Source organism: Trachemys scripta, chromosome 19 (genome assembly GCF_013100865.1).
Source record: "Trachemys scripta elegans isolate TJP31775 chromosome 19, CAS_Tse_1.0, whole genome shotgun sequence".
Taxonomy (NCBI): Eukaryota; Metazoa; Chordata; order Testudines; family Emydidae; genus Trachemys; species Trachemys scripta.
This window is the reverse complement of record NC_048316.1, coordinates 18522138-18545303: the sequence shown is the minus strand read 5'-3', so window position 1 is coordinate 18545303 and position 23166 is coordinate 18522138. Positions and strand designations below refer to the sequence as shown.

Genomic DNA, 23166 nt, shown 5'->3' with positions numbered 1-23166 from the left:
GAGCATGAAGTGTTTGAGGCGTGTGCCCTGGCTCAGGGAGCCCGGAGACTGGGAGGGACTCAGTGTACGTTGGCATTAGACCCTGGGGTGGCTGCACCTAGGCAAAGCCCTAGTGTAGACACAATTAACCCTGCTGCAGCGCAGTTTGTACCGATGCAGCTGACCCCACATTGAAACTGGCTTCTCTCTCCCCTCCCCTATCCCCCCACGCAGCCTGAGCCTTTGCCTGTCAGGGGATGGGGGGGAGGCAGAGCTGTGCCCCCACCAGGTATGTAAACGGGCCCAAACTGACTGCTAGTGAATGTAAACGCAATGCAGCCCACTGACTCTTTGTGTCCCATCCGCAGTGGGAAGAGGTGAGCGGATACGACGAGAACATGAACACGATCCGGACGTACCAGGTGTGTAACGTCTTTGAGTCCAATCAGAACAACTGGCTGCGGACCAAGTACATACGGAGGAGAGGAGCTCACCGCATCCACGTGGAGATGAAATTTTCCGTCCGGGACTGCAGCAGCATCCCAAACGTTCCCGGTTCCTGCAAGGAGACCTTCAATCTCTACTACTTCGAATCTGACTTTGACTCGGCCACCAAGACTTTTCCCAACTGGATGGAGAACCCCTGGGCAAAGGTGGACACCATTGCGGCTGATGAGAGCTTCTCCCAGGTGGACCTGGGTGGCCGCGTGATGAAGATCAACACCGAGGTGCGCAGCTTCGGGCCGGTCTCTAAGAATGGATTCTATCTGGCGTTCCAGGACTATGGGGGCTGCATGTCCTTAATCGCTGTCCGGGTCTTCTACCGCAAGTGCCCCCGAGTGATCCAGAACGGGGCCGTGTTTCAGGAGACGCTCTCGGGAGCAGAGAGCACTTCGCTGGTGGCGGCCAGGGGGTCGTGCATTACCAACGCAGAGGAGGTGGATGTCCCCATCAAGCTGTACTGCAATGGGGACGGGGAGTGGCTGGTGCCCATTGGACGGTGCATGTGCAAGGCTGGCTACGAATCGGTGGAGAACGGGACCGTCTGCAGAGGTAACCGTTTCTCTTTGCTTTTGTTAGGCTGCTGCGTCCTTAGCGTGGGAACCTGTGATTGTATTCGGCCAGGGCACATGGGGCACAGCCCCCGGCTCTTGGAGGTGCCTCAGAATGCTGCTTCTCCTGCAGGCAGAGGGAGGTTGGTTGGCACAGATTCTTTCACATGCGGTTAGCAAACCTACCCTGCGCAGTGGCTTTGTCCTGTCCCTGCAGTGGCAGGAAGTCTGAAGGCACCCCGTATCCTTTGGCTGCTCCTTCCCCGGTTTCCTGCTCCGTTGCTGCATCAGCCATTCCCAGCACCTGCCTGCCAGGCAGTGACTCTTTGGCAAACTCTCGGTGACTAGGATTTGGAGGAGATATTGTGGGCCCCGGTTCCTGGCACTGGAAGCGGGCGGGGGGAACCTGGGCTCTGTGGGCATTGCTCAGGGTGAGGAATTAGGATTCGTAGCTTTAATCTGCAGCTCTGTCAACCTGACCCTGCCCTCCGCAGCCAGGGAGGGGAACAATAGGAGACCCACCCAAACAAAGGCCCGAGGGAGCACACTCTGCCTAGGTCAACAGATGGGCCTTGCTGTGAGGGCTGCAGCAGTGTGTGTGCGTGGCTAGTCACTGCCCCGGGGAGCTTTGCCTGCACTGGGCAGCACGATCCAGTCCCTTCCATTCATTCTGCAGGCTCTTCGTGATCTCTGAGAGCAGACATTGGTTCTAAACATGGATCTGGCTGGCTGATCTGCCTACGCCTCTCTCTGTCGTTTGCTGATTTCCCATCACTATGGTCCCTGTTCATAGCCTGCTTGTCCGTGTGCCTGGGGGCACTGTGAACGCATGCTCCTTCTAGCCAAGCTTCTGCTCATACATGTGCGCTCCTGTCTTTCGGAGCCAGTCTGTCCATTTGTGCCCGGGTCTGGGTGCCCGCTGGTGTGTACCGTGGCCAGGCTGACCCACCCTTGCACTCCCGAGCACACACAGACAGGTCGTGTTCCATGTTCAGTGCCCACCATGCACGCTGATCTCCCAGCCGATCTGCACTTCACCTGGGAAATGCCAAGTGGAAGGCTCGCCCCCGACTGGCTAGGGGGTCCCAGCACTGCCTGATTTCGGCACCTCAAGGATGCCAGCAGCCCTTAGCTTTGCAGGGCAGGATTGCGCTAGCCAATCAGAACAGGTGGCGAAAGGATAGGTGGGCAGAGTCCCTCCCTGCATCAGCAAGGTCCGAAGGGGAGTCCATTCTTAGGGAGAATTGTGATCCAAAAGGATTATTTTTAGACTGTAACAGGACGTCCAAATTAGGGAGCAATGTCTAACCGAGGTACTGCTAGGAGTGGCTGCAATCGGGTCTCTTACTGTGGCAGGGAGGGGAGAGCAGCAGAAGAGGGTCTCCCAGGAATGAATAACTTTCACTTGCTCCCCCGCAACTTGTCTGGCCTTCCAGCCTCCTCCCCCTGTTCCACTGCCCCCCTCCTCCCATCTCTTCAGGCCCACTCACACTCGTGTCAGCTCCCATCTTAGCTGCTGCTTCTTGGAGATCAAGTTTCACTTGCAATTGCCTCAGCAGATAGGCAGGCCCTGGGCGAACCAGAGAGATACAAGCACAGGAGAGACCACCAGGACCAGAGCCTCCTGCAGGCACAGAAAGTCAAGGTCTGCCAGTCCCACTCACTGCTCAGCAGCGAGGAGAACTCTCCCTCAAGATCCCAGCTAGCATGACCCTCCCTCGCTCTCCACTGGCACTTTGTTCATCCCCGAGAACTCCATGATTAGCCCTTCTGCCGGGCACTGGAGAGGGGCTGCACTGCGACTGGCATACAGCTGAATCAGCATGATTTCTATTGGGCTTTGCTGAGGGTTCTGGCTGGAGCAGCTCTGCCCTCTGCCCTCCACAGTCCTGGGGGTGACAGGAGGGGGGTGGCAGGAAGGGCCCAGAAATGGGCTCAGGGGGTCACTTTGGTCTTCCCAGTGGTCAGACAGAGCCCGGTGTCTTGCTGTTCACAGCTCCGTCTAAAGGAACCGAGTCACGTGCTGCAGGTAGGGGTGGGTGTGCTGTGATACCTGGCTGGAGGCGTCAGGGATTCGGATCTGGTGGTTTTTCTGCTGTAACAGATTAAGTGTGAGTCACGTTTTTTCCGTTCTCTGTCGGCTGCGGTCATTGAAGGGCCCAAAGATCTGCGGGCTGGTTCTTTGGTTAATCACTGTGGGCATGTCTGGATTAAATCATCAGTTAATGGGAACGTTCTACGTCCTGGTCCTCGGTGCAGAACCCCCCTTTTGTCTGCAGCTGAGGACTGAGGCATCCGCAGAGTTGTGCATGGAGCTGGGTGGGCAGCTACAGGGCAGGGTGAGGGGCTTTGGGGGAGGAGCAGATGTACAGGGGAAGAGTGCAGAGTCATTGTACTGTGCCAACCTCCAGCCGATTGCTTTGGTGACCAGGTGGAACCAGGGAGGGTCACCCCGCTGGGTGCTCCCTTGTCTGTTTCCACCAGCCCCTCCAGAGTGCTGCCTGCAGCCCAGCCAGGCAGTAAAGGGGACAGTGTTGACGTAATAGACTTAGGCTTCTGTGAGGTGTTTGACTTGGTACCGCGTGACATTTTGATTTAAAAACTAGAGAGAGAGAAGAGTATCTTGGCGTACATTAAAGGGGTTAAAAGCTGGCTAACTGATTGGTCTCAAAATGTGATTGTCAGTGGTGAATCGTCATTGAACAGGTGGGTTTCTCGTGGGATCCCTGGGGATCGGTTCTTAATCCTACATTACTTAACATTTTTATCAGGGGTCTGGAAGAAAACAAAATCATCACTGATAGTCTGCAGATGACACAAAAATTGGAAGGGGGGTGTGTGTGTTACATACCGAAGAGGACAGGTCACTGATTCAGAGTGATCTGGATCGCTTGGTAAATTAGCCTGACGCTAGTGTGAATGTTACATCTAGGAACAAAGTGGGTAGGCTGTACATACGCGCTGAGGGACTCTAGCAAGGGCAGCAGTGTCTCTGAAAAAGCTTTTGCAGGTGGTGGATAATCAGCCGAACACGAGCGCCCGGTGTGACACTGTGGCCAAAAGGGCTACTGGGATCCCGGGGATGCATAAACAGGAGAATCTCGAGTAGGAGCAGAGAGGTTATTTCACCTCTGTACATGGCACAGCTGCGACCACTGCAGGAATCCTGTGCCCAGTTCTGGTGTCCTCAGTTGAAGAAGGATGAGGATAAACTGGAGAGGGTTCAGAGGAGAGGCAAGAGAATGATTAAAGGATTAGAAAACCTGCCTCATCCTGATAGACTCAAGGAGCTCAATCTATTTAGCTTAACAAAAATAATGTTAAGGGGTGACTTGATCACAGTCTATAAGTAGCTACCTGGGGAACAAATATTTAATACTGGGCTCCTCAGTCTTGCAGAGGAAGGTCTGACATGATCCAATGACTGGAAGTTTGAAACTAGACAAATTCAGACTGGAAATAAGGCGTATCATAGAAGATTGGGGTTGGAAGGGACCTTAGGAGGTCATCTAGTCCAACCCCCTGCTCAAAGCAGGACCAACCCCAACTAAATCATCCCAGCCAGGGCTTTGTCAAGCTGGGCCTTAAAAACCTCTAAGGATGGAGATTCTCCCACCTCCCTAGGGAACCCATTCCAGTGCTTCACCACCCTCCTAGCGTAGATTTTTGACAGTGAGGGTAATTAGCTATTGGAACAATTTATCAGGGGCTGTGGTAGATTTTCCATCACTTGAAAATGAAGAGTGGATGTTTTTCTCACAGATCTGCTCTAGGAATTACTTTGAGGCAGGTCTCTGGCCAGTGTTATAGGTGATCACAGTGGTCCCTTCTGGCCTGGGAATCTATGAACGTCTGACTCACTAAAGCTAGCTGGCACTATGAAAGAAATTGGTCCCAGGGCTGTGCCGAAGGGACACGGTGACTTACCAATGGAGCAGGGCCTGGAGACCAATATTCCTGTTAGAAAAGGGACAGTCAGGAGAATTCAGCCCAGCCTAAGCCAGAGGAGAGGCAATTATGCCCCCTGCTCCGGGGCTCATTTCAGTCCTGGTGCAGGGTAGGGCAGCCATCTGTGGGCCATTGTAGTGTCTGCAGAATCTCTAGGATGTCATAACTTTCTGGCCTGTCCCCTCCTGCCTGCTCTTTGCCCACCCCACAGTGCCCCGTGCAGGGGGACCAGGTACAGGGATGTTCCTGCAGAAGGTGCCCTCAGGGCCATGCAGCTGCCATATAACCCGTTTGTACTGGCTATGCCAGCACGAAGGTTCTGCCAGGCACAGTGACTGGGGCACAACGTCTCTGTGATACTGTCTGTGCACCTGGAGCAATGAGGCTTTTCTCTCCTCCTTCTGCACGCCCATGTCCTTGCTCTCTCCTACCCACGTTCAGGCCTGCTCTACACTCAAAAATTAGATCAACCTAACTACGTGCTGTAGTTGGGTCGACCTAAACCTCGGTGTAGATGTGGCTAGGTCAACAGAAGGATTCTTCTATCAACGTAGGTACTGCCTCTCGGGGAGGTAGATTACCTACATCAATGGAAACCCCGTTCCTGCTGATGTAGGAAGTGTCTGTGCTCCAGCGACACCGCAGCAGCGCCAAAACTGTGCCGCTGATGTGGCTGTAGTGTAGACATGTCCCAGGGTCAGCCACCACGGTGCCGGCTAGGGTGACCAGACATCCCGATATTTAGGTGTTTGTCCCGATATTTCGCTCCGGCAGCACTCGGCTTTTTTTTCTTTTCTTTTCTTTTCTTTTCCTTCCTCCGCCGGCAGCATTCGGCTTTTTTTTTTGCTCCGCCGGCAGACACCCCCTTCCCCCAATGTGTCCCAATATTTTCTTCCTCTCGTCTGGTCACCCTAGTGCCGGCTCCGAGGCTGCTGGAAAGGGAATGCTTCTCTCTGGCAGGCTTGGAGATGATGGGAGTAGCTGGGGTGTTAACAGGACGCAGCTGAGCGCCAGGCCAGGGTGGAGGTGTGGGAAGGGAACGTGGCAGTGTGGTTGGAGAGAGAAGTAAAGTTTTGCAGCTGTGTAATACACTGACAAGGGAACTCCCAGGCCCCGGAGCAGATGGATGGTGGGGGAGAGCGAGCCGGGGAAGCGGTTGAGATAACGGGAGGGAGGAAGAACAGCGGGCGAGCCTGTGAAAAGAGCCAGCGCAGCCAGGGGGCTCGGGTTGGCTCCCGGGCAGACACCGTTATTGAAACATTTCATTGCAGCCAACAGAGCCGTCCCTTGTCCAAGCTAAATATAAAAATCCCATTACAGCCCCGATAGCATCTTGGCAATCGGTGTCAGGACGGAGTTTCTCCGAGATCAATTATAGATATGGCGGAGGGGCTTGTGAAGGGAAAGGCGCATCCTAATGCGCTCGCTGCGGAGTGGGGGTTGCGTCTTCTCCCAGCGGGAAGGGAGGGAAGGGGCGGGGCAGCGGGCAGGCCTTAAACTCCCTGAATCGCTGCGACAACTAAAGGGTGAACTGGCCTGAGATCAGAACGGGCCCTTTTGGGTCTGCGTGATCAGCCTCCATCTTGGAACAGGAAAGGCCAGTCCCTGGAGTGCCCCCGGGGCAGGCGCTGTGTTGGGTCATAGGCCCCCACATGCCCCAGTGCAGGGGCCAGGCAAGCGTGGGGCAGGGCCAGAGCAGAGCACTGGGGGGAGTCTCAGGGGCCCCAGGCATCTGGCGATTTGGGGCTGTCATAGAGGCGGCTGGTGCCCTTGGCAGAGATCAGTGCAGCCAGGACCTCTGATTTACAGCGGCCTCCTGAGCGTGCCTGTAGGCTGCTCCACACAGCACAGACTGCCCTGTAGCGCGGCCTACCTGACATGTCCTGGTGTTGGGACTTGCATGGCGGGGATGGGGCGGGGGGGGCATCAGTATAGGGTGGCCTGGGACATACCAATGAAGTGCCGTCACTGGGGAATTCTCCATCAATCCCTTGTGTCTGTTTACAGCCTCTGTACCCTACCACAACATCTTGTAGGGGCCGGGCAGGGGACCTGAAACCTCAAGGCTGTGCCAGCCTCTCTAGGACATTATACTTCTCCCAGGTCCCTGGCTTTGGGTGGGACAGCGGGGTAAAGCTTTCTGTGCCAGCCTTGGACAGATACGATGGGATTTGCTGGAGCGCCTACAGTGTGGGCAGAAGCCAGGAGGCGATGGAAGGGTTGAAGGGGACATGCAGGCAGATTCAGAGGCATTTGTACAACCCCGCGTCTCAGCGAGGACGGACAGACAGACAAGGAGGGAGGGATAGCGGAGGGAGATCCTGGTAGATGTGAAAGGTGTTGGGAAATGGACCTTCCAAGGAGGAACGTCCAGGGAGTAGGGGCTGAAGGAAGCCCAGAGGGAGTCCTGCTTGGAGCAGAACATGGCCTGCCATGCATGCCAGGTGTAGTACGGTAGGTGCTTGTGATCACAGGGACCAACGTGCTCTGGGCATCTCGGGGTCCGTGCTAGTGGTCATGGGGACCAGTGTCTTCCAAGGGCCAGACATAGGAGCTCTGAGGACAGAAGAATGGGCAGGTTCTCCAGGATGAACCACTCAGCCCTCTCTCTTGTAAGGAGGGGGGTTGCTAACGAGATTCCCAAGCGACTGATGAGCACAGAGCTGGACTGGCTGCTGCAAGTGGTGACACATACTGTGTTTATACAGTTCCTACCATGGTGGGCTCCTATGTGTGCTGGTAACACAAATAATACTACAGAGATGGAAAAGCCGTGCTAGGTCCTGTCCATCCTGCTCCAGAGAGCACCTGGACATTGTTGTCTGTTCTCGGGAAATTCTGACACAAATCTTCAATCTGAATCGAAACAAAAAAACAAAATTTCCCATGGAATGAAAATTTAAAAACATTCTGTTGAGAACCATTGAAATGCTTCGTTTCAAGTTGATTCCTTTTATTTTGACTTTTATATTATGCAAGCCTATTAAATATAATACATTCTATGTATTATTAACTAAACTAATGACACAGAAATAGGATGAAATGTGATATTTCAATGTAATATAAAAGTCAAAATGAAGGAAAGTCGGATGATATCAAACCCAGACATTTTGGCCTGATCAGAGTGAAATGTTTCGCTGCTATCCAATGGAAAGGAGAAAGTTGGAATGTTTCCTTTTGACTTTCTCTCCTAAAGAATTGTGTGAGAATCGACCGGCTTCCGGGACATGTTTTGGGTTTGACGGAGCTGCAGTTCCCGATGTCAGTGCTGGCCCAAGCAGCTCTCGCCAGCCGGTGCTGCCGGCGCCCTGGTGCAGTGACCTTAGCTGGTCAGGTGCTCGGGCTTCCGCCGCTTGCCTGGGAGACTCATGAAGCCTATAGCTTGGTATGGCAGCCTCTGGCTGTGGCCCAGTCTGACCGGGCTGAGAGGAGAGGAGGGAATTTGAAAGTGGTCTAGAAAGTGAGTGAACAGAGGAGGGGGATGACGAGTGAGGTGGGGGAGACCGGCTGTGTCTTCTCTTTGTTTTCCTAGCAGCAGGACAGGGGGAGGTGCAGTGACTCAGGCTGTGTGCGGCTCTGAACTCCACGTGCTGGTTAATAACACAGTGGCCTGCAATCCAGTCTTCTTGGGGCAGCTGGCTCAAGACCTGCACCACAGCAAATGGGGGAGCACCCTTGGGTGCCACGCTGGCAGAGGCAGCCTGGTGGGACTCAGTGACGGGGGGATGGAGGGGTTGGAGCTGGAAGGTCTTTGGGGAAGGTGCCAGGCCTGACGGCCCAGCTTTGGATTCCCACGGCTGGCTGGGCTCCTGGAAAGTCCAGGGAGAATGGGAACAGGAGAGGGGCCATCCATGGAGAGAGAGTGCGTTTGCAGGGATAATAACCATCCCCACCAGAGTCCGAGACCCAGGACTGCCCCATCCCCATGGGGCTGAGCAGAGTAGCCTGTGGGCAGGGTAACATTTGGCCTAGACACCAATGGGAGCTGGGGCCCAGCACTGCTTGTGTCTACAGAGACGGGCCTGGTCTCTAAACTGGCTCACTGGACGAAAAGGGCATGGGGGGGTCAGGGACGGAGGGGTGTGAGGTGGGTGGGGTGCCATGTGGGGGTTTGGGAGGGAAGGATACAGGGTACAGTGGTGAAGATAGAGGCAGAGGCGTAGGCCCCCTGTGGAGGGGGCTGTGAGACCTCATGGGAACTGGAGGATGGAGGAGTATGGCCCCCTGAAAGAAGGGGGCTGGAGGAGAGAAGGAGGGAGAGTTGGTGGCTGGGGTCAGTGGGATCTGACCCCTCTTGGGGAAGGGCTGTGTGTGTCCGGCTGAGATGTCCTGGGAGTCTGTTTGCCTGGTGTCCCTGTCTCAGATCTCTTCCCCTGGCAGAGCCCCTGTGGAGAATATGGGATACGGGATCCCTTCTCTTCTGCATGACAGCACACCAGAGCCTTTCCCAGGAATCCCTGGGGCAGAGCCTGGCCTGCCAGTGCCGGGCGCCCAGGCACAGTGCAAGGCAGAGAGGGCCTGGGAGAGTTCGCAGGCCTTTCCTGTGGCGGTAGCCTGCCCCAGGAGCAGGCCTGCTGTGGGGTGCTGAGTGCTGCCCGCTCGCCAGCCACCCCCACCCCGGGCTGTGGGGCGCTGGGTCTGTGAACGTGGGAGCCTCCAGGCATGTTTGCCAAAGCCCGCTGCTGAGAGAGCCGGGCAGCACAGCTGTCCCTGGGCTTAGCCACACCTGAGCTGTGGAAAGGCTGCAGGGAGAGCCCTTTGGGGGGGGCTCCCTCCCTGTGGAGCACAGCTCAGCCCTGACAGCCCCATCGCTGGGCCCCCACAGCAGGGGAGAGGGACAGGATCGGTGATGGCACAGTGAAAGGGCCTTTGGTTCCCAACCTGCTTCTCTTATAGGGCTCTGGGGAGCTGTGACCTCCCTTTCCTCTCTTCCCCCCCCTTCCCCCCCCGACTCCCTCCTTAGCCTTGCCCTATCCCTGAGCAGCCTGGCCCAGAGCACTAACCCGTACATGTGGCTGGCAGGTTTTCTCGTGTTTCCAGAGGTGGGAGGAAGTCTGGGCCTCTTTCCAACAGCAAAACACAGGCATATAAAAGCCGGCCTTCAGTGTGAAGTACTATCAGATGGCCCGGGCAGCCTGCACGGCACCCGGCCCGCAGAGGTGGAGCACTCCGCTTGCCTGAACTGTATTATTAATGCATTTCATTTGGAAGATGCGTCCCGAGTGATTAAAAGGCCCCAAACGCTGCTAAAGAGCTGGGAAAGTTGCAAGCTTTCTCTGCAGGGCTTTTCATCTGGGTAATACAATGCAAACCTGCTTGAGGCACCGCACAGGAGAGATTTATGGAGGAAGTTCATGCATCTAACAGCTTAAGCTCTTCTAAGCTTGCAGCCATGGCACAAAAGGATTTGGGAGCAGTTAACAATTCTGTGTGGTTAAGAGATTTCCATTCCCCTGGGCCCTGCTACCCAATGCCACAGGGCCCCACAGGGGAGACTGAGTGAGTAGCCCCGCTTGTCCTCTGCCCAGACACAATCCCTTCCCTGCTTCTTTCCCTTGTGTTTGCCAAGGTCCCATTAACATGCTGCAGCCGAACGCCCCTCCCCCAGGCCTTCCCTCCAGAGACATAGCTCCTGGCTTCTCCTTCTTCCTCACTTTCTCCTTCCCTCTGCCTCTGCGGTTTTTCTCCATGCCCCGTCCCTTTGTCTGTACTCCCTCCCCACCCCATGCACTGTAGTCTGTCTCTGCCTCTCTCGTTCACTGGCTCTGTGCTGGGATGGCAGAGCTATTGTTGTGCGCTCTGCTAGGTCTGTTTGTACCAGACTCTGAAATCAAGCGCTCCCTTTGATAGCGGTGCCCCTCTGCCTGCTCGCAAAGGCTTCTGGCTAAACGCTATAAAGCCAGGTGGTAGGTGAGAAGCAGCTGCCCATGGACCCGCAATGGCAGGAGCTGTGCGTGGTCCCGTGGCCTCCCCTTTGGATTTGCGTGGTGTGTCTCGGTGTATAGGCCTGATGTGTCTTGTACATACAGCACACTGGGTCCCAGCCCAGCACCACTGCAGTAACACTCCTTGCCCCACTGGAGTCAATGGGATATTCCCCGCAAGTTCCGTAGGGCGAGGATTTCACCCGCGCTCCACAGGCTGTTTCCATGGCTTTCCGAGGCGTTTGTAGAGAAAGGCAAGAACTCTCCTTTGACTGTCCCCGGAGGCTCGATACTCTGGGCTCTCCAGAGAGGGATGCTGCACGCGGGACAAGCCTCACTCCCAGAGTTTCGTGTCAGAACCGTGTTCTTTAACCTCCCGAGTGAGTGATTAGCGGCTTAGCCAGACACCGGCCAGTTGTGGTTGCTGCATGGCTGGATTATGGCCCCACTTACTAGGCTGATCCACACAGTCACGAGTTGCTGTGCCAGGCTACGTGGCTGCTGTTGCTTCCTTGAGAGCCGTATGCAAAGCATTGTCTGCATGCACGAAGCTCCCATTGCCCTCCTGAGGGAGGGACAACACCACGAAAGGGTGAGCGTTTCTCCCGTGTCGGTGTGAACTTCCTGACATGCCCAGGGACCCACGATGCTGCTGGGTACAGCTGTGTGCCCCTGTGACACAGAGGACTGTGGCAGGTTTTATCACTTTGCCTTCAGGCTGTTCTGTGGAGCCACACACCAGAATGGGATTCATTCCAGGGCATTGGATGTGAATGGCATCGGGACACGGAAAACATTCGCTGTGCACAGGAAGTGGTGTGCCCTGCGGACTAGCTATGTCCTCTGTGCATGTGCATGGGCATATATTAGCCCTGTCCTAGCATGGTCCCATCTGTGTGGGGTGTGTTTTTGGCTACGTGACTCCCGGTGTGTGCTGGTTCTTGGGCTCTGGTGCTGCTGGACCCTGCCGATGTGGGTCCCATTCTCTGGGCGCCCCTCTTTGTCTGTGCAGGCAGAATGCTGCTCCTTTCTTTCCTCCTCCTGCATTCTTTTCCCTCCTGTTTCTCGCTGACCCCTGCGTGTTGTGAATCCAATTAGCACCGCGATGGGGATCACAGCTGCACAGCATCAGGCTATTAACGACACTGAGCATGCTCAGTGCCTCAGAGCCCCGGGAGGTGCCAGCCTGTTCTGCTTGTAATTCTGGGACAGTGCTCGGGCTCCTGGCGATGGGAAAGGGGCTGGGGGAGGGGCAGACACATGAGTTAGGTGGCATATGTCCCCTGTAAGTTCAGCCCCTAGCCAAGCCTGCGATGGAGATGTCCCTAAATAGTGAGTGCGTTCCCCGGCGAGGTCGCCCCCCGCATCCACTGTGCGCTCTGGTGGGGGAGGGGAGGATCCACTTTCCTGGAGGGGCTTGGTCCTTTTCGATGGGGGTGGGGGCAGGGTGACCAGATGTCCCTATAAAATCAGGACAGTCCCGATTTTTGGGTCTTTTTCTTGTATAGGCTTCTATTACCCCGCACCCCCGTCCCGATTTTTCACACTTGCTGTCTGGTCACCCTAGGGAGGCTGCTCAGGGAGGAACAGAGCTCTCTTGGGAGCGGAGGCTCTTCCCCAGAGGTTACGCTGACCTTCCCAAAGAGCCGGGGAAAGCAGGGACTCTTCAGGGAACTGCTCTGTCGGTTTGCCTTTAAGACGCAGTTTGTGGTCCGAGTTTTTCCAGCAAGGCTTGTCTGCAGGGGGAAATGGCCTGGAATAGCTGTTCTGGAATATCTCCCCATGCGGACACTTACTCTGGAATGCTTCTAGAGCCTTACATCCCTGCCCATCTTCCTGATGAGTTCTGGAGAGTTCTTCTCGTTACCTGTTCTAGCACCACTAAGCTCTGCCCTCCTCCTGCTGCATCACAAGAGGAGAAACCTGGACCTGGAAATCAAACCCAGAACACGGTCCGTACAATTACTAGGAAAGAGAGAATGTGAACATAAACCTGGCTAGAGCAGGGGACTGACTGGGTGCCATGCCTTTGGGTTCTGCCACTGACTCTGATCTCAGACTAATTGTTTAACTTCTAATTCCCCGTCTGTAAAATGGAGATGATGATACTTCCCAGACACCGGGGTGTGGGCTTGTTTGTTGTAATTCATCACTGCGTTGAAGCACTCTGAGATCCTCAGATGGAAGGTGCAGTGTTCTCTTCTGCCAGATGTATTCCCCCGGAAATGGACAGCACCAGATTTGTGGAAATAGGAAACCCCACAGCTTGGCTAGTCCCCCATGGGGGCTAATTTTATGGTGTGCTCGTGGGGGAAGTGGCTCTGAGGAAGCTCTGGAGATGACTATGTGGTGTTGCCCCAGTAGGCCTAAGGAGGGGTGCCCATGGTGATGCTCAAGGGGCCCATTCTGTCACTTTCAGCAATGGAGGAAGGACCATGGCTAAGAAAGGAGACTGAATTAAAAACAAATCAAGGGGGGCGGGTTCGTTTCTACCCATCTAAGCCAGGACCTGGAGACTACCACACAAAGGACAGCCAAAGGCCCAAGATAGGTGCAGTCCCATCTCTCTTTAACAGGAATCAGAGGGAATGGGGTAGGCATGTACTGGCGGTGGGTGTCACAGTTCATGGCAGTTGCCACCCGTATTTCCTCTGAATTCTTCCCCAAGGACACTCGTTCCAGGCTCCTGTCTCTTCAGCCATTGCCCTTCTTTGGCATAGACTCACGTCCCTCTCCCCTCTTGGTTTTTCCAGGCTGCACCATAAGAACTGCCATACTGGGTCAGACCAATGGTCCATGTAGCCCAGTATCTTCTGTCCAACAGAGGGCAGTACCAGAGCTTCAGAGAGAGTGTACAGAACAGGGAAATGTTGGAGAGATCCACCCCTCAGCTCCTGACTTTTGGCAGCCAAAGATTTAGGGATGCCCCGAGCATGGGGTTGTCCCCCTGACCATCTTGACTTAATAGCCTTTGATGGACCTACCCCGCCATGAATTTATCTAATTCTTTTTTGAACCCTGTTATACTTTTGGCCATTACAACATCCTGTGGCAGTGAGTTCCTGAGGTTAATTGTGTACTGTGTGAAAAAGTACTTCCTCTTGTTTGTATTCAGCCTGCTGCCTATTAATTTCGTCAGGTGACCCCTGTTTTTTATATTGTGGGAAAGTGTAAATAACATTTCTCTATTCACTATTTCCAAGCCATTCATGATTGTATAGATCTCTATCATATCCCCCCTTAATCGTCTCTTTTCTAAGCTGAACAGCCTAATTTTTTAGTTTCTCCTCATATGGAAGCTGTTCCACACCCCTGATCATCTTTGTGGCCCTTCTTAAAACCTTTTACAGTTCCACTATCTCCTTCTTTAAAATGGGGCGACCAGAACGGAACACAATATTCAATGTGTGGATGCATCATGATTTATATAGGGACATTATGATATTTTCCATCTTATTTTCTATCCCTTTCCTAATAGTTCTTAACAGTCCGTTAGCCTTTTTGACCACTGCTGAACATTGAGCTGTTGTTTCCAGAGAACTACTCACGATGACTCCAAGATCTCTTTCTTGACAGGTAACAGCTCATTTAGACCCCGGCATTATGTATGTGTCATTGGGATTATTTTTTCCAATGTGCATTACTCTGCACTTACCAATGTTGAATGTCATCTGCCATTTTGTTGCCCAGTCACCCAGTTTTGTGAGATCCCTTTGTAACTCTTTGCAGTCTGCTCTGGACTTAACTATCTTGAATAATTTTGTATCCTCTGCCAACTTCGCCACTTCATTGTTCGCTTCCTTTTCCAGATCATTAATGACTGTGATGAATAGCGCCGGTCCCAGTACAGATCCTTGGGAGACCCTGTTGTTTACCTGTCTCTACTGTGAAAACAGATCATTTATTCTTTCCTTTGTTCCCTATTTTTTAACCCTTTACTGATCCATGAGAGGATCTTCCCTGTTATTCCCTGATTACTTAGTGTCTTTAAGAGCCTTTGGGGTGGGACCTTGTCAAAAGTTTTCTGAAAGTCCAAGTACACGACAGCAGCTGGATCACCCTCATCCATATGCTTGGCGATTCCACCAAAGAATTTTAATAGATTGATGAGGCATGACTTCTCTTTCCAAAAGCCGTGTTGACTCTTCCGCAACAAATCATGTTTATTTATAAGTCTGACAATTCTGTTTTTTACTATAGTTTATACCAATTAGCCTTGTACTGAATTTGAGTTTCCTGGCCTGTAACTGCCAGGATCGGCTCCGGAGCTCATTTTAAAAATTGGCTTTACATTGCTATCCTCCAGTCACCGGGTACGCAGGGTTGTTTCAGTGATGGTTACATACTATAGTTAGTAGTTCTGCAATTTCATATTTGAGTTCCTTCAGAACTCTTAGGTGAATCCATCTGGTCCTCGTGACTTGTTACTGTTTCATTTATCAGTTAGTTCCAAAACCTCCTCTGTTGACACATCAATGTGGGACAGTTGTTTAGATTTCTTGTCCAAAAAGAATAGCTCTGCTGTGGGTATCTCCCCCACATCCTCTGCCACAAAGACTGATGCAAAGACTTCATTTAGCTTCTCTACAATGGCCTTGTCTTCGCTGAGTGCTCCTTTAACATGTTGGTCAAGTAGTGGCCCCACTGCCTGTTTGGCAGGTTTCCTGCTTCTGGTGTCCTTAAAAAAATTCTTACTGTTAAGTTTTTGCATCTTTAGCAAGTTGCTTATCAAATTCTTTCTTGGCCTGCCTGATTATTCTTTTACACTTAAGCTTCCAGGCTTTGTGCTCCTCCTTCTTATCCTCACTGGGGGTTTTGATTTCCAAATTTTAAATGATGCCTTTTCCCCTCTAATGACCTCCATTACTTTGCTGTTTAGTTCCCTGCCTACACTGTTATTCCCAGCAACCAGAGTGCCTACACAGGCCAGTTCTGGAAACCCTGACACATGATGTTTCTAAAATAAAAATTGCTCCCCAGGACTCCATTCTTGTCAACAGCGACTGGGGCTGGAAGGGCCTGCAACTCCATCTTGCAGTCTGCCTCAGGCTGGGGACCCCAAGGCTTCCAGGCCAGCTTGGCTCCGCGGGCTGCCCAACTACCGAGTGGGATCTCTGGACTGAGGCACTCTGGAGTCGGAGCCCCTGGAAGCTTGTCCCAGGACTTCCATGGCAGGGGGCATCCCAGCCCCCGGTAGTTTGCATGATGAGGCTGTCCTGGAGCCATGGACCCTGGAAGACCCACCTCCCTCGTAGCTCTCCAGGCGAGCTGGCAGTGAACCAGGCTGATCTTCTGGAGCTCAACAAAAATTTGTTCAACCTGAACTGTTTTCGTGAAACATTTCAGGTTCGAGGAATTGGCATTTTCCAGTGAAGCTCTGTTTCATCGCAAATTCTCCAGCCCTCTCTAGATTCAATCACAAGCTCACTGATCTATTGCTTAGAGAAAGCAATGCACTGCAGCAGCTATCACTTGTTGAAAACCAACAAGCAAATGCACAGTAAACCAAGTCCAGTTTGCCAGAAATACTGTCTGCATTTGCGGCAGATCCTGGAACGACCTAAGGAACCGGCTTTGATTCACCTTCCTAATCTTGTTTGGATGCGTATTAATATTTCCCAGTGATTCAATATGCTTCTATTGCATCCAAGAAACAAGAGAGGAGCTTCCCTGACGCTAATTTAATAGCTGGTCATTCTCATAGCTTCTAGCTGAAACTCTCAGTAAGCTGTGCGCCTCCTATTGCTAGAATGTTGAACTGAAGTCCTTTAAGGTACGTCTACACTGCAGCTGGGAGCGAGTCTCCCAGTGCAGGTCGGCAGACTTGTACTAGCAGGGCTTGCGCTAGCACGCTAAAATAGCTATGAAGACGTTGCAGCTTGGGCTGGCGCTCAGGCTCCCAAGCCTGGGGGTGGACTTGTGAGACCAAACTTCAGCCCGAACTGCACCATCTGCACAAGTCTGTGGATCTGGGCTGGGCGGCTCCCTGCCAGATGTATGTGAGAACATATCTTCATTGAGGCCATTTTCCATTAGCCTGTTTTCAGAGCTTCTAATCTCGCCGAGACAAACAGCTCACTACATTAATCGCACTTGATTTCCCCCAATATTCTAAAATTAAAGGGCCACAAACTTGGCTCTAAAGATGCGTCCAAATGTCACCAAAGTCTGGGGAAGGGAGTAAAGCTTTCGAGGAACCCACCTTTATGTTTAAAACCACTGGAAAAACTCTGAAATGTGCAAGGATTCAAGAACCGAAAACGGTACTGTGGGGGGGTAAATGAATGCGGGCATACAATCAGACTGGAAGAGCTGTTAGTTAAATGAAGAGTGTTTCAATCCTTTTCTGCACTGTGATTCTGGTTTATGAAGCGCTCCTGTAATAAAAATAATACAGTCAATGGTGTGTACTTAGCTCAAATAAATACATAAATAATCACAACCCTTCAATCATATCCCTGGTGAACTCACCACAGGCTCGAGGCTGCTAAGCACAACTGAGAGAGACTTTCCTTTCCCCTCCACAGTGTATGTACGATGCCTGACTCTGAATATATTTGACTTTCAGTGAGACTGAAGCAGCTTTTGAGATAAATGCAGTCCTTATTCTAGCTCATGCTCTAGTACAGCTTTGCCCCCAAACAATAGTGTCTGTGTCCAGAGGGGGGTTCCCCTCTGATATACTAAAGAGAAAGCATTTGCGCAGTTTATCAATGAACAGATGCAGAAGGATTTTGACATGACTGACAATGGGACAGTCTGCCCACAGGCTTTGGGGGAGGCAGTTGGGAATAACCATTCCCTTAGATGCAAACCCAAAGAGCTCTTTTAGGCCTGGTCCACACTAACCCCCCACTTCGGACTAAGGTACGTTAATAACGGAGCTGAATTCGAAGTACCTTAGTCTGAACTTACCGCGGGTTCAGACGCGGCAGGCAGGCTCCCCCGTCGATGCCGCGTACTCCTCTCGCCGAGCTGGAGTACCGGCGTCGACGGCGAGCACTCCCGGGATTGATTTATCGCGTCTAGACCAGACGCGATAAATCGATCCCAGAACATCAATTGCCTGCCGCCGGACCCGGAGGTAAGTGTAGACGTACCCTTAGAAGAGTGGCTGATCTTAGCAAAGCAACTCAAACCTGTTCAACAGCTGATCACTGGCATTACCTAAGAAACACAAGCTCAAGGTGAAGAAATTGCAACTTGAGAACGTTATCACATCTAAGGCTCAAGAAAATCACTCATGTGGCCAGTGTTTGGAACTGGGCAATAACGTTAACCGCCTAGCTTTCCAAACCACGCCATCCCACTCTTGCCCTGTCCATTATACCTGCATCTGTAACCGAGGGCACTTTTACACCTAAAATGCTGCATTGATGCAGCTGCACTGCTGTATGGAGATAGGAGAGAGCTGTCCTGTCGTTGTAGCCAATCCACCCCCTGAGAAGCGGTAGCTTTGTTGATGGGGGGAGAAGCTCTCCCACCGACATGGTGCTGTCTACATGGGGGGTTATTAATGATAGCGCTTGGAGGTGTGGGTTTTTCACACCCCAGAGTGACGTCGTTATACCGATATAGGTCAGTAGTGTAGGCCAGACCTGAGACAATAAAAGGGCAATAGTTAAATAGCAGTAACAGATGCATGTTGTACATGTATTCACCCTAAATGAACTCCTGCTACAATAGAAATACATTGTGGTATTGAAACCACCCAAATCTTGGAGATTACTGAAGAACAGAAAGTGCAATTTGAAGCAAAGATATCAACCGAGAAACTACAAAATGCTGTTCCAAAGGGTAATTCTCCAGGGCTGGTTGGCTTTAGCAGCGAATTCTAGAAATCTGTTCAGGAGTTAGAATCATAGAATATCAGGGTTGGAAGAGCCCTCAGGAGATCATCTAGTCCAACCCTCTTCTCAAAGCAGGACCAACACCAACTACATCATCCCACCCAGGGCTTTGTCAAGCCTGACCTTAAAAACCTCTAAGGATGGAGATTCCACCACTTCCCTAGGTAACGCATTCCATTGCTTCACCACCCTCCGAGTGAAATAGTGTTTCCTAATATCCAACCTAGACCTCCCCCACTGCAACTTGAGACTATTGCTTAATAGTGCCTTGAATACTTTAAACATTCGGTCACTCCCTTGGACAAGGAAAATTGCCCAATTCCTGTTTGGAAGCTAATGTAACTGAACTCCTGAAAAATGATAAAAATCCAGAAGACTGAGTCTCACCCAGGCTAATTTGATCAATTAAACTAGACAATAAAACACTGAAACAGCCTCAGCAACCAGCTGCCTCTAGCCCTGTCACTGGTGATTTTCGCCGAGCGCTCTCGCTTTATTTAAGGCAGAGCTACAAATCACATTTGTCAAATGGCAACTATCATTAAAGAAATGCAAACATCACCGCCTTTTTCTGGCAGCAGATGTGGAGAAGGCCTTCGATAGAGTGCTCTGGGGCGATCTCTTTGTAGTACTGGAGATATTTAGTTTCAGACGTCAACCAATTACCTCCATCAAACTGTTCCACAGCTCACCACATGCCTTCCTTTATTTGAATAGCTGCAGAGCAGAGATGAAGGGCCAGGTTTTTAAAGGCATTTACGTGTGTAACGATGCTGATAGGCACCAAGTGGGATTTTCAAAAGTGTCTAAGCTGTTTCGGTGCCGAACTCCCATTGGTCAATGCAACAAGGTGCTTAAAATCAATGCGCATTAGCGGCCAAACCTACTTTTGGTTCTTCTGAAAATCCCATTGTTGCCTATTTGCATCTTCTGGCACCTCAGTACGTTTGAAAATCTAGCCTTTTCTCCTTAAAGAGCAGTGCAAAGCAAGGGCGGCCCTGTTTCCTGTGTCCATTGTGTATCCATCTCCATCTCCTGTCTCCAGACAGTGCATCACAACCACAATAAAGAACATAAAATGGTATCTTGGCAGATGAATCCTATGTTAACTCAGTGAAATTGAAGCCTCCAGACAGCCGAGAGGCCTACAGCATTGTAGAATCATAGAATATCAGGGTTGGAAGGGACCTCAAGAGGTCATCTAATCCAACCCCCTGCTCAAAGCAGGACCAATTCCCAACTAAATCATCCCAGCCAGGGCTTTGTCAAGCCGGGCCTTAAAAACCTCCAAGGAAGGAGACTCCACCACCTCCCTAGGTAACGCATTCCAGTGTTTCACCACCCTCCTAGTGAAATAGTGTTTCCTAATATCCAACCTGGACCTCCCCCACTGCAACTTGAGACCATTGCTCTTTGTTCTGTCATCTGCCACCACTGAGAACAGCTGAGCTCCATCCTCTTTGGAACCCCCCCTTCAGGTAGTTGAAGGCTGCTATCAAATCCCCCCTCATTCTTCTCTTCTGGAGACTAAACAATCCCAGTTCCCTCAGCCTCTCCTCATAAGTCATGTGCTCCAGACCCCTAATCATTTTTGTTGCCCTCCGTTGGACTCTTTCCAATTTTTCCACATCCTTTTTGTAGTGTGGGGCCCAAAACTGGACACAGTATTCCAGATGAGGCCTCACCAATGTCGAATAAAGGGGAACGATCACGTTCCTCGATCTGCTGGCAATGCCCCTACTTATACAGCCCAAAATGCCGTTAGCCTTCTTGGCAACAAGAGCACACTGTTGACTCATATCCAGCTTCTCGTCCACTGTGACCCCTAGGTCCTTTTCTGCAGAACTGCTACCTAGCCATTCGGTCTCTAGTCTGTAGCAGTGCATGGGATTCTTCCTTCCTAAGTGCAGGACTCTGCACTTGTCCTTGTTGAACCTCATCAGGTTTTTTTTTGTCCCAATCCTCTAATTTGTCTAGGTCCCTCTGTATCCGATCCCTACCCTCTAGTGTATCTACCACGCCTCCTAGTTTAGTGTCATCTGCAAACTTGCTGAGAGTGCAGTCCACACCATCCTCCAGATCATTAATAAAGATATTAAACAAAACCGGCCCCAGGACCGACCCTTGGGGCACTCCGCTTGAAACCGGCTGCCAACTAGACATGGAGCCATTGATCACTACCCGTTGAGCCCGACGATCTAGCCAGCTTTCTATCCACCTTACAGTCCATTCATCCAGCCCATACTTCTTTAACTTGGCGGCAAGAATACTGTGGGAGACCATATCAAAAGCTTTGCTAAAGTCAAGAAATAACACATCCACTGCTTTCCCCTCATCCACAGAGCCAGTTATCTCCTCATAGAAGGCAATTAGGTTAGTCAGGCACGACTTCCCCTTCGTGAATCCATGCTGACTGTTCCTGATCACTTTCCTCTCCTCTAAATGTTTCATAATTGATTCCTTGAGGACCTGCTCCATGATTTTTCCAGGGACTGAGGTGAGGCTGACTGGCCTGTAGTTCCCCGGATCCTCCTTCCCTTTTTTAAAGATGGGCACTACATTAGCCTTTTTCCAGTCATCTGGGACCTCCCCGATCGCCATGAGTTTTCAAAAATAATGGCTAATGGCTCTGCAATCTCACCCGCCAACTCCTTTAGCACCCTCGGATGCAGCGCATCTGGCCCCATGGACTTGTGCACGTCCAGTTTTGCTAAATAATCCCGAACCACTTCTTTCTCCACAGAGGGCTGGTCACCTTCTCCCCATACTGTACTGCCCAGTGCAGCAATCTGGGAGCTGACCTTGTTCGTGAAGACAGAGGCAAAAAAATCATTGAGTATATTGTAGCCAGCTTTCATTTAACTATGGCCAAGTAAGAGGTTTAGGCACCCGTCCAACAAGATTCCCCATTTCCATTTTCATATCTGTGATCCCCTGAGGAATTCACATGCTTGGAGATATGAATCTGCAGCCCTTTCCATACACCTTACATCATGGCTTTCAGAGATCTACCACAACTAGGAACTGGAGAGCCTTTTGGGAAAGGAGAAGTCTATACAGGAAGGATGGGCGGGCTCCACGTAAACCAAAACGGGACCAGACTGCTGCCACACACAATTAAAAAGGTTATAGAGGAGTTTGTAAACTAAGGGCTGTGGCTGAAAAGCAGACGTTTCGGACAGAGACGTTCCTTAGAGCAGTGGTTCTCAACCTGTGCTCCGTGGATCCCAGAGGATCCATGGACTATGTTTAAGAGGTCCAAGAAAGACTTAGTTGAATTCTATTCAGTCAGTTTTCAGTCTGTCTTTAGAGACAGTAGATTTCCAAAAGGGTCCACACCTCCATTTGAAATTGTGTAGGGGTCTGGAAATGAAAAAAACACTGCCTTAAAGGAGGATTTATTAAAGGGGATACTCAATATCCCCGTAAAAAGGAGCGGATAGAAGTTGATAAAGCACAGGTAGGAACTGGAGAGAAAGTCAAACAAAAAAGAGTCCCCATTCAGTTACATCACATAAAGGCAAATGTTATAAGTACTTGTATACAAATGCAAGAATTCTAAATACTAAGATGGGTGAACTTGAGTGCCTGGTATAAAATGAAGATACTGATATAATAAGTATCATAGTAACTTGGTGGAATGATGATAATCAATGGGTAATACCAGGATGCAAGACATGTAGGCAGGACAGAGTAGGTTGTGCAGGTGAGGGAGTGGCACTATATGCGGAAAAAAAAGCATAGAGTGAAATATAGTAAAAATCTTAAATTACTCAAACAATATCTGAGAATCTCTATGGAGAGAAATGCCATGCTTGAATAATAAGAGTAAAGTATTAGGAATATACTACTGACCCCCTGACCAGAATGGTGGTGGTGATTGTGAAATGCTCAGGGAGATTAGTGAGGTTACGAAAACATAAAACTCTGTAATAATGGGGGATTTGAACTATCCCTACATTGACTGACTGGGTACATGTCACATCAGGACGGGATGCAGAGATAAAGCTTCTTGACACCATAAATGACTGGTTCTTGGAGCAGCTAGTCCTGGAGCCCACAGGATCTGGTCCAAGAGATGAATAAACCTGAACCGCTCAGTTATAGCAACCATAATGTAATTAAATTTAAAATCCTTGTAGGGAGGGGGGAAATACCAACGAAACCCACCAGAGTAACATTTAATTTCAACAAGGGGAACTACCCAAAAATGAGGAAGCTAGTTAATTGGAAACAAGATGAAACGCCTGCAAGCTGCATGGAAACTATTTAAAAACACCATAATAGAGGCTCCAACTAAAATAATTATAATAAAACCATTAAGCCTAGGTCCAAAAAAATAAAAAAATGCCACCATGGCTAAACAGCAGCGTAAAAGAGATGGTTCGAGGCAAAAAGACATCCTGTAAAAAT

At 51.0% G+C, this 23166-nt stretch overlaps 1 protein-coding gene across 4 annotated transcripts in view; it reads left to right on the top strand.

The window, feature by feature from the left end:
• Window positions 1-23166, top strand: part of EPHB2 (EPH receptor B2) — a 157891-nt gene that overhangs the window by 8630 nt on the left and 126095 nt on the right. For all 4 annotated transcript variants that reach the window (XM_034753261.1, XM_034753260.1, XM_034753259.1 and 1 more), the window contains exon 2: window positions 348-1032. In XM_034753261.1, the coding sequence (XP_034609152.1) occupies window positions 348-1032 (685 nt within the window). The remainder of the gene's footprint in view (window positions 1-347; window positions 1033-23166) is intronic.